A 10,941-nucleotide genomic window follows, 5' to 3' on the forward strand; every position below is an offset into this window, starting at 1 on the left:
CAGAAACGTGAGCAAGATGATTTTAATTTCCAAACGAGGTCAGTGCTTCCATAGCAACATTAGATCTGATATGCAGTAACTTTAATTTCTCTTGTTGTTCCTGTGACTTTTTCAGAGCTCGTGGAAGAAGTACTCATAACGGTGCATCGTGAGTGGTTTAATTCAAACTGAGAAACTGACTCAATAGATGATTCAAGATTTTTTTCTTTAATATCAAGAAAATCACGTGTAGCAACTCAAAATTACTGAATATTTAATGAAAACTAGTATTAAATGGTTTAAGGTTGAAGGACAGCAGGAGGCTACGAGAGATGAACTGAAATCATCCATCTATCCTTCTATCCCACTTCATCCACTTGAGGGTTGAAGGGAGCTGGAACCAATCCCAGCTCGCAGACGGTAAAAGTGGGGTTAATAGCATGTCGAACATCAGAATCAGAATCATTCAGAATAATTTTTATTGCCAAGTACAGTTTCCCATAGAAGGAATTTGAGGCAATGGAGAGAGACCAAGGCAGCCATCTGTGGTGCCTTATGTTAAAGAGAGAGTCAAAAAAAAAAGGTACATCAATTCAGATTATGCTTCCTAAGGGAGTCATGATTAGAAGGGAGAGACCTAAAAAAAAAAAAAAAAACAGACTTGCACGCAAATACAGCAAAGACGTAGGACAGTTTGTTGCAGATCAGCTGACGCAGCTTCCCAGCACGCCAGGTCATCGCCACTGCTCATCAGCAGAAGGTTGGGGGGGTGGCGGTGGAATGGTTGAGCGCGATGGGTGCAGTGTAGTAGGCCAATCTTCTCCCTTGGTGCTCCAGCTGTTGTGTCTCAGTTCGCAGATGGTCGTTGCCATGGAAACGACCTCAGTCCAGAGGTGAGGCAGGTGACATTGGACGAGAGAGAGGGAGGATATCAATCACAGAGGGAGGAGATAAGCAATCCTTCATACTGAATCTTCCAGGGGGTTGTTTTGATTTCCAAGGGCTGCCAGAATGCAATCAGTATCTTGTTTTGATGTGGAAGGAGCTGTCTGACCTCTGCTTGGTTCTCAACTTTTCAGACAGCAGCTGTGTTAACCCTCTTGATGATATCCAACTTGCGTCTCAAATCGACCACAACCCTGATCAGACTATCCATCTTATGATTGAGTTCGCCAAAACGGTCAACATCAGCTTTTTCTCATTCGACGCCGTCTTTCACCATTGGACGTTTTTTTATTGCGGAGGTTCTTCTTAATTCTTCAGAAGCTCAGGCCGCAGCACAAGCCAATCATCAGCAGACCCGTCATCATAAATCTGAATATATAGACATCTTCCACATCCTCCAAGTGCAGGGGCACCAGTAACATGAGCACTCTCCACTTGCCCCAGGCGTCGATCACATGCCCAGCAGGCCGAGTCCCATCCAAGCAGGAAGGACCGCCCCGCACCTTTGCTCTTTGTTGCGATAATCGTATGAATTGCATTGAGAGACCAGCTGATCAATTCCATGGTTGGTATGTTGATATATTTAAAAACAAAAAACAAAGCTTGCTCCAGTCAAACATATGAGACCAAGTTTAGCAGCAAGCAGAGACACCAGAGACGGTGGAGCAGCAAAAGAGAGAGTGATAGGAAAAGCATCCACCTCCTCCGAGAGCCACACAAGAAGGAAACAGACAACCAAACACTCATGGGAAATTTAATATCAGTTAATCTTGCATACATGTGTTTGGACTGTGGAAAGAAACCTACTTGTGGGAAACATGTAAACATACCATTCACACCAAAACAAAATAAAATGTAAGTACTTGCTTTTTTTTTTTTTTTTAACACAGACTTACCTTTATCAGACAAGTAGGTACAAAAACATTAAATACTCGATTTCATTCTCTTTAGATGCCAGAGTTGCTTCTGGGGGACCTGTTCTGGTTGACTTAAAAAAAAAAAAAACAACTGGTAACCGATTAAATAGATAGAAAGCTCAGTGGAAATCCTAACAATCCATCTATCTTCAGTGTACCTTTGTCCAACTCAGACTCACAGGGCACTGAAGCCCATGAGGAAACTTTCAATCACCAATTTAAGTGTGTTTTGGTACTGTGAGAGGAAACTCATGCAAACTCCATCCATCACCTTGTCTGGACTCAAACAAGAGATAATTTTGCTGTTACAAGAGAGTGTGCTCACCACTATGGCCTCCTGCAGTTCATCCTTTCATAATATCATCAGTCAATATGCTCTATGCTGTAATAGAGGGAAACAGTCAAAGGTCAAACATCAGACACAACAGAGAGGAAAGTGACAGTAGAAAAGGAAACCCCCACTCCGTTTTCACGTTCATCTTTTCTTAAAAACTTCAGAGTGGCTGATCAGGGTGACATGATGGTGTTATGTCAGAAGTGAGGTTGAAGTACCAGCAGGATGTGAGGATGCTTCAGAACCAGAGGCTGAGGGCATCTGAGGAACTGTCTATGATGAGATTGCTTCATGTGTTCAAAAACTGAGCTGCTGGCTCTTGGAATAAAAACACCAAACTCCTCAGTTAAAAAGCGTTACTTTCACATCATTGTCTCAACATCAGTTCTATTTTGAAGAGCATAGAGAAGCAGGCCGTCTTGTCTGCGTGTAGCAGTGGGCGGAGCGAATACAAAAGCAGGAAGTATGTTTTAATCTGATGCGTTCAAGTGCATGGGTAAAATATGTCAAATACCATTAATTTTACTTCTTTGTTTGTTTATTGCTGTAACAGTGCATTCAAACTAATTAATTTATTAATCCAGTTCACATTTCATATTCAATGTTTTAATTGGGGAATCAAACAATCAGTGAACACTGGGTCCTATCCAACGTAAGTTTTTTCCTACGGTATTGAAGGCAGCTCTGCTCCACAGAAACAGCAGCAATGGCTACCATCAGTCAGAGATGGAGACCAGACCGAGGACGGGGCTTTAAACATTATGTGACTGTTGCCATTTTATTAACGAACCTGCTCTTACAGTGCGTCAATGGTATGTTTACAAGGACATTCCAGGATTTACGGTTTTGTGTCGTTATCGTGTCGAGTTACCCTATTAGCATCCGTGTTAGCTCCCGAGCTGTGTCAACTGTGGCGCTAGTTAGCAGTGAAAACCTGGTTGGTTAGTGATTGAAGGGAACAAATGTCTATAAGACAAGATGTGTTCGGTCAACTAAGCTCCACGTAACTCTTGACAACAATAAAAGTAGTGCTGTAACAGCTATTATTTCCAAAGATGTCAGTTGCCGTCAGGGTGAGCTAGCTAGTTAGATTTACGCAGCAGTAGCACAAATGCAAGGAGTTTCCAGCTCCGAATGACGGCAGATATTTAGATTAAGGTTGTGTATTGTCTCCACTGTCTCAGGATACCTGAGCTCTCCTCATGTTGGCCAGGAGCCTCTGTACACCAGAGATGCCCAGCATGGACCAGTCATCACCAGCCCGGTGGTGCCTGCTGCAGCCTCAGGTAAACGTCCCTGTGCTATATACCTGTCTTTATGCAGACTTTACTGAGACCTACGTCCTGGATGCGCTGCCCCGACAGCCGTCAACAGTCAGTTATTTATGAGTCAAAGTCACAGACGATCTGCAAAACTGCGCTGACTTTTTTTTATTAATCATCCTGCATTGTGATCTTGCTCAATGTGTTGATAGAAGCAATCATTCTTGAATTCTTTTCCCCCCACAGATTGTGTTTCCCTTTTGTGCTTGGTTGTCATAGACATGAACTGTAACAAGTTTTGCATGCTGATGAAATATTAACACCTCCAGTTCCTCAATTAACCACAGCATATGTTTGTGGGTTGTTTTTTTCAGAGATTGATCCAGTGATTATAGGTGGCCCTTCAGTTTTGTTAGTCATACTTAACGTAGCTGATCATTATGCATATAGTAGCGATGAAGGCCTTTCTAAAAAATACAAGTGGATATTTGAAGTTGATTATCAGATCTTAGCTGGAGAATAGAAATTTAGCATATCATGCAACTTTCCTGTTTCTAGGTTGCAGGCAACATACTTGATTCACACATCCGTTTTTCCGAAATGTTGTTGCCACATCTATTAAATCCCCACGATGAACATGAAATGAACCGATTAAACTGCTTCGTTGTTTTAACGTGATCTTACTAAAAATATGTCCTGTGACTCTGTCCAATATGCTGCAGCCTCTCCTACTGATGAAGAGAGCTACACTTCCAAGTGTCCCAGTGGTGGTTTGTGTAACCGCTTGCCTGCTGACTGCATCCAGTGCAACTACCACCACAACTGCACCTACGGCAAACCTGCAGCTTTCAGCTGTAAACCTAAAAAAGGCGTCCACTGCATAGTGAGTGATAGCCCGTCGTGTATAAATTGGTGATGAATGATGTTCATCTTGAGAATATCTGTGTGATTTTTTTTTTCTTCTGTTTTTAGGGAGAATCAGGCCAGCAGCAATCCAATTTCACCCTCTCCATCATCTGTCAGTTCTGCTGGCAGATGGACCCATCTCAGTACCGCTGCTCAAACTCCACCAACTGCATGACGGTTTCTTGCCCCCGAACGCGCTACAACGCTACCTGTGACGCGTTAGAACATGTTCACTGTCTAGGTAAGACAAAGGCTTTGCTTTAATAACGGACTGTTTTCTAAAGTTCCCGCAGGCAAACTATATGCAAGGAGCATATCTGTCAGACGTGGCCAGTAACACAGTTGCAGATGGTTTTGATCCCTCTTAAAGGGCAACTTCGGTTTTTTGACATCTGGACCTTATTTCTAGGTGTGTGCATGCTCATATACTCACTCAGACATACATCGTGCAGCTCGGAGTCCTTCAGAAGTTATTTAGATCCAACCGATGTAGCCGCACTTAGCGGGGGCCACGGCAATGGAGCTTCAGCGCGGGACATAATCTCTGCAAAGTCGCTCATTTCGGCTGTATTTTTTCCTCCATCGGCGCTGGGTTGCCTTTCGGTCGGAAGGGGGGCCTCCGGCGGTGTCCCGCGGCCTGGCTCGAAGCGCGCATCCGCCGGGCGGCGGAGATCTGGATTCTCCCGCTGACGGCCCGAACACACTGGACGCGGAAGCGCCGCGCACGGTGCTTCTGATCGCCTCCCATGTTAATCTATCTGACCGGCCGCACACAACGCGCAGTGGAGCGCCGCGCGTGCCGCGGCTCGCGCTCTGCGGCTCGCACTCTGCAGCGCGCCCGCTCCGCTTCGTTCTATTTTTCACGCGAGCCGCGAGCGCCAGGAGCGCCATATGTCAAGCTGGATCAAGCTGATCGGACCAAACAGGAAGTCGGAAACAGAAAAGGCAAGAGAATCCGGTCAATTTTCAAAATAAAATAAATCAAATGACGATTAGTTACGGACGGTGTTGCTCATCCGTCTATAATTTGTCACTTGGGTCTAATCACAAGAGAGATGGACGCACGCACACACACATACACACACACACACACACACACACACACACACACACACACACACACACACAGCGACAGAGATTCACGTGATGCAGAAAAAAAGAGGACAGGAGGAGAAAAAGTCTCTCCACAGGTCACCAAAACACACACATCCATACTGGCAGAGCGAGACAGAGGGAACAAATGTGAAAACCGAGAGCAGACAGAGCCAGCCGAGTGCAGTCGATGTGTGACCAGCGCGGAGAGTGCAGGCAGCAGATACGCCTCCAGTGCGAACAGCCAAGCGCCGGTGCGGAGACGCGCGCAGCGCGCGCGGCGCCTCTGCTAGGCTTCCGCGTCCAGTGCGTTCCCGGCGTGAGGAGAGAGCTCCGGCCGCGGCGCGGCGGGCCGTCGCGCGTCCCGCGGCCAGCCTGGAGCGCGGAGATAGCTTCCTCCCGGCGAGGAGAGACATCCAGCGGCCGCGCGCGAGCCGTGCGTCTTCGCCGGTGTCCGGAGCCTCCGTGGAGCAGCTGAGGGCCATTTTCCAACTCGGCCCCTGGAAGTCAGACGCCGGGGCACCGTGACAGCCGAGGCCGACTCAAAGTGCCTCTCTGCTGGGGGGAGGAGCTCCGCAACGTTCCCATCCGAGCTAATTGTGGCTAAGTTAGCGAAAACTGTCAGCTGACTCACCTGAAGACGGTAGACGTGCTGACTTTATGATAACACTGGCGATGGATGAAGAAATACAGCCGAGATGAGCGACTTTGCAGAGATTATGTCCCGCGCTGAAGCTCCATTGCCGTGGCCCCCGCTAAGTGCGGCTACATCGGTTGGATCTAAATAACTTCTGAAGGACTCCGAGCTGCACGATGTTTGTCTGAGTGAGTATATGAGCATGCACACACCTAGAAATAAGGTCCAGATGTCAAAAAACCGAAGTTGCCCTTTAAGAGCCACAGAAAATTGTTGGATTGCTGCAGTGGATCATACCTTCAATTGAACTGAATTCTGCTTTTTTTTTCCCCACATACATGTTTGAATAATGTTTATTTAATTTTCTATAAATAAGTACTGACTTGTAAGAAACTGCATTCTGCATCAGCTTTTATATCTGTTCTCAGTTTTAAGACATACGGATTGTTCATCAACTCATCAACACTCTGATAACAGTAAGGACATATCTGCAAGCTTATATGTTATTGCAGTATATCTAAAATAATAAAGCGTCCCCCCCTTTTTAATGAAGACAAAAAGCTTTAATTCGTGCATGTAAGCATAATTTTGCTTTCAGCACAGATGGCAGATTAATATTCAGTCAGTAACTCGATAATGTACAGTAGTCTGTGCAAATCTACGCCCTCGGGTACGCTTACTTTGCCCTTTAGTTGTGTTTCTGTTCTAATAAAGCCGATCAAAGCAGTGCAACAAACCCCATAATGAGCTGTCATTAGAATCGGGTGTGTGGGAGGAGGAGAGGTGGGAGGCTTTCGTGCTTTCCACTCTAGTGGTGCGAATATCTACTTCAGACCAAAGCAAAGAGACCAAGGAGAGTCGTTCATTTTTAAGTGCTGTCCATAAAGGCATTGAAATGTGCTTTTATCATGAACAGTGTCAGAATTGATCAGTGTTTCTAGGGCACTAATGAGCCTTTTTTTTTCATAAATCGGCAGGTTATGTTTGAAAAAGTCTTATTTTTTCCTAAATAAAGCAGACTCTGTCATTCAGGAAGAAAATAAAGACAACTTTCTTGGGAAGCAGTTGCCTCTAAAACATTCTCCACACTATAAAAAACAAAAACCTGTGGTGTGGAGGAACAAGATATAACAAAATCTACAAAAAAAATCCTCCTCTGTTCACATTAACTCAGTCTTTGTTCTAGTAGAAACAAATATCTGCCTGGAAGGACTCATGTTAGCGTTTGCTGAAGCATTGATAACTGTGCTGATCACTTCCTCAGTACAGCCCACACACACATCAGTCTTCATGAGAACATGCAGCAAACTGCAGGCTCAGATCTTATCAGATACACGAGTAGTGATATTGCGACACTCCAGGTGCACAGCCTGCAGCCCAACTCTTCTAAGCACAGCTGTATGTTGGGCTGAAAAATGTCTGCTGAGAGCTCATGATCCCTTTTTAAAATCCTCTCCTGTGAAGAGCGGACTGTTCTGACATCTGTCAGGTCCCATCTTTGGCCTGCGCTGTGTTCAAACTGAGGCTGGGCCGCTGGTTGGGAGGCAGACCTGTTCATAATTCAACAAATGGACCACACAAACTGAGCTATTCATTTTAATTTTACTTACAGCACCAGTTGGAACCGAACCATTTCTTGGCACTTTAATATGTGAGCAAATACAGAGGAGTGAGAATCAATTAGTGATGGCGAAAAAAGGGAAAAACTCAACTTTCCCAGGAAGAAACCGCCATCAGATCTCAGAGCTTACAGCAGCTTTGCACTGCGCTGGTTTGGGATTAGGTTATAGAGAGAGAGAAGAGAGACAGAGTGTCGAACAGAAAAACAATCACGTGTCACAGATCACTAGCTTTCAGTTTCGCCATCGGAGAAGGAACCGAGAGAGGACAGACTGCAGGAGGAAGGCACAATGTGCTAGTGTGGAAAGTGAAGAGGAGATAAGCTCATTGCAATAAAGAAGGTACTCCAGCAGTGTAAGCTTTATCAAATATGGACGTTTGAAGCTCAGACTGTTTTCCTCTTACTCACTGAAAACTGAGACGGTTTCGCAAGTGATGAGCTTCATGGCTGAACGCTTTGCCTTGTTTTCTCCTTTTCACAAACTCCAGAGTTTGTTTGGGTTACACTTGTGGTGCAGTTACCTGATTTAAGCCTAAAATTAGAGGGGAAAAATGACATTTTGCACAAAGCCAACGTACTTGGCACTCGTTCTCATTTATAACACATTTAGAATAATGCAGTTCTCTAAAGATTCTGTGTTGAGGCGGATTTTCACCAGTTTTCAAGACTCGGCAACAGTTTCTAAAATATACAGAAAAGGAAAACTGCATTATTTGCTTTTGATTCATTCGGATCTCAATTGAAAAGACACATGAAAATGAATAACCATATTCTTTTGAACACTGATGCACAAGCAAAAAGTAGATGAAGCTGATTGGAAAAGCAGGTTTTCTTTCTGGTTCCAGACGAGACGCTTTTGAGGTTAGGCTGCAATAATAACACCACGGGGTAGCAAACACCACGGGGTAACACCAGGGTTCAGTTCAGAAAGCCTGAAGTGTGAAGACAACCCCGCCCCACCACTCCATGCACAGTAACAAAAAAAAAAAAAAAAAAATGAAGGAGCCTCAAACTAACTAGATGTGAAATAGAGTTTATTATATTCTGGAACGGTGAGTTCCTTTTCTGAGGTTTACACACCGTCACGGGCTGCTTCAGCTTGCACAGTTTTATTTTCATTCTCCAGTTTTTTTCACCACCAAATACGACTCAGCTCTGATTTTCTCCACTTCTCCAGTGAAAAAAATCATCTGTGTAATTCTTGGCACACTTTTTCTTTTAGACCAGTTCACCTTTCTCTTTAGCCTGATGAAGCCACCTTTTTTTTTCTCTTGAGCTTATTTTTGTTTTTTGCAGACTTTTCAATAGTTTTCCATTTTTTTAAAAAATGGTAAAATTAGTTGTTTTGTGACATAAACTAATCGAATGTCAGCTCACCTATTTTTTTTAAACAGAAAAATGTTACACCCTTTAAAATGGAGAGGGCTTCGCGCCTCCTGGTTGAAAATCATTGATCTTAAACATGTGGGACGGTAACCCCTCCCAACAGGAAGTCATTCTGTCACAGAGTTCACAGAAATGTCATTGATATTTTCTCCTGTGAAGTTTGTATTTTATCAGTACTGAGAAGTTTTCAGTAGCGATGGGATGGATTCTATTGACACACGTTCATTTCTTCTTAGACTAAAAAGTAGTTTTCAAAACCAACATCAGCATTTCTTCTTTCATTATCAAAACTTCAAAAAGCTTTTTAATGTGATGAAACCTGTTTTTAGTCACGCTTCATGAGCTGTCTGTAAATCTCTCATCTTCTCCCGCAGGTCGAAGACGTTTTCAGAAACGTCTGTTCTGTAACTGGACCGGTGGTTACAAATGGTCGACGGCGCTGGCGCTCAGGTAAACCTGCCAACAGCTCCTATCCGCTCACGGAGGTGGTTTTGTGTGTGGGGACGAGCTCTGATACCATCTGTGACTCTCTGCAGCATCACCCTCGGGGGTTTCGGCGCAGACCGCTTCTATCTGGGCCAGTGGCGGGAGGGTCTGGGAAAGCTGTTCAGCTTCGGAGGCCTGGGCATCTGGACTCTGATCGACGTCCTCCTGATCGGCGTTGGCTACGTGGGACCCGCCGACGGTTCTCTCTACATCTGACGCAACGCCCCGCTGACTCTGGCTGGCTTGTGCGTCGCTTCTGCTTCTTAAGATCCGAGATCTTGTGTTCTTAGCACGTTTCGCCTGCCCGAGCTCGCTGCGCAACACGTCCCCATCCCATCTGCTGACAGGCAGGAAGTGTTTTCCTCCGCCACGCCAACGATAACTCTACCCACACAGCCATCAGATCGATCCCCATCGCTCCTGTTGAGCGTCCACAGATGGAGCTGTGCAGGAGGACGAGGAGCCAGCAATTACGTCTGTCTCGTCGCCTTGACTTCTCTGGTGTTTAAACTCGGCCGTGCTGATAAATTGCTCTGGTTTCCCGCGGAGCGGCGCTTTCCTCAGACGCCTTGTCACCTCGGAGCCGTGTATCGCTCCTCCCCATCGCAAGGTAAACGCATCAGCGAGGGTCAAACGGTAACCATGGCTACAGAGCTTTTTATAGTAACGCTACACACACATCCACCAGAGACGTGTTGAAAGCTAATATTTATGTCCTGAAAGAATGAATGTGCAGAAGGGATGTTGTTTTTATTGATACGTGTTGCTGTGAATCATTTCTACGGTTCTTTGCATGTTACTTTACATTTGTTCCACCAGTGAGTCGGCAGTGCACGACACCACTGTAACATTTCTTGCGGGTGAAACATATAATTTCATGGCTTTTCTGGTGGCCATACAGAAACTGGTGAAAGAATATTGTAATCACTTCACAGCATGTGGTTGATGTTTGTTCCTGAGTGTTGAAAACACTTAACATATCTCGCCCTGGAAAACTGCAGCTTTGTTTCTCGTGTTGATATTACTGAAGATCTCTCCTGCTTCATGTGGTTATTGTTCCTCAGTCTGTATCGTCCTTCATGCTGTAGAAAACAGAAATATCTTCTGTGTGCTAACACTAAGATTTCTGATCAAGGCCACCCACTTTATGTAAATATGTTGTTTTTGATTTTTTTTCCTCTTTTCTTGGACAATGTAAATGTTTTTTTTAAGTTATGTAAATAAATCAATAAAATTTATTTGTTTATCTGATTTTTTTCTGAAGCGATGGGCGACGACACAGTTTGATGTTGCTGACATGAGTGAATATATTGAAAACAGGAAGTGACAGTGCTGGTCTCTGATCCTACTCCTTCCATACGATATGACACGGCAGT

At 44.7% G+C, this 10,941-nt stretch overlaps 1 protein-coding gene across 1 annotated transcript; it reads left to right on the forward strand.

Moving 5' to 3' along the window:
* The first annotated feature begins 2,854 nt into the window (after positions 1-2,854).
* Positions 2,855-10,941, forward strand: tm2d3 (TM2 domain containing 3). Its single transcript, XM_030097269.1, has 6 exons — positions 2,855-2,987; positions 3,360-3,461; positions 4,160-4,320; positions 4,410-4,584; positions 9,454-9,529; positions 9,616-10,941. The coding sequence occupies exons 1-6, from the start codon at positions 2,882-2,884 to the stop codon at positions 9,779-9,781; spliced, it is 786 nt and encodes a 261-aa protein (XP_029953129.1). The 5' UTR covers positions 2,855-2,881; the 3' UTR covers positions 9,782-10,941.

The sequence above is a fragment of the Salarias fasciatus genome, chromosome 1 (genome assembly GCF_902148845.1).
Source record: "Salarias fasciatus chromosome 1, fSalaFa1.1, whole genome shotgun sequence".
Lineage (NCBI taxonomy): Eukaryota > Metazoa > Chordata > Actinopteri > Blenniiformes > Blenniidae > Salarias > Salarias fasciatus.

What these genes read in the sequence shown, in the direction of transcription:
- tm2d3 (XM_030097269.1), top strand. Translation starts at nt 2,882, where the DNA reads ATGGCTACCATCAGTCAGAGATGGAGACCAGACCGAGGACGGGGCTTT. An exon ending in GGTGCCTGCTGCAGCCTCAG is followed by an intron (nt 3,462 to 4,159) that starts GTAAACGTCCCT and finishes AATATGCTGCAG; the next exon opens with CCTCTCCTACTGATGAAGAG. An exon ending in AGAACATGTTCACTGTCTAG is followed by an intron (nt 4,585 to 9,453) that starts GTAAGACAAAGG and finishes CTTCTCCCGCAG; the next exon opens with GTCGAAGACGTTTTCAGAAA.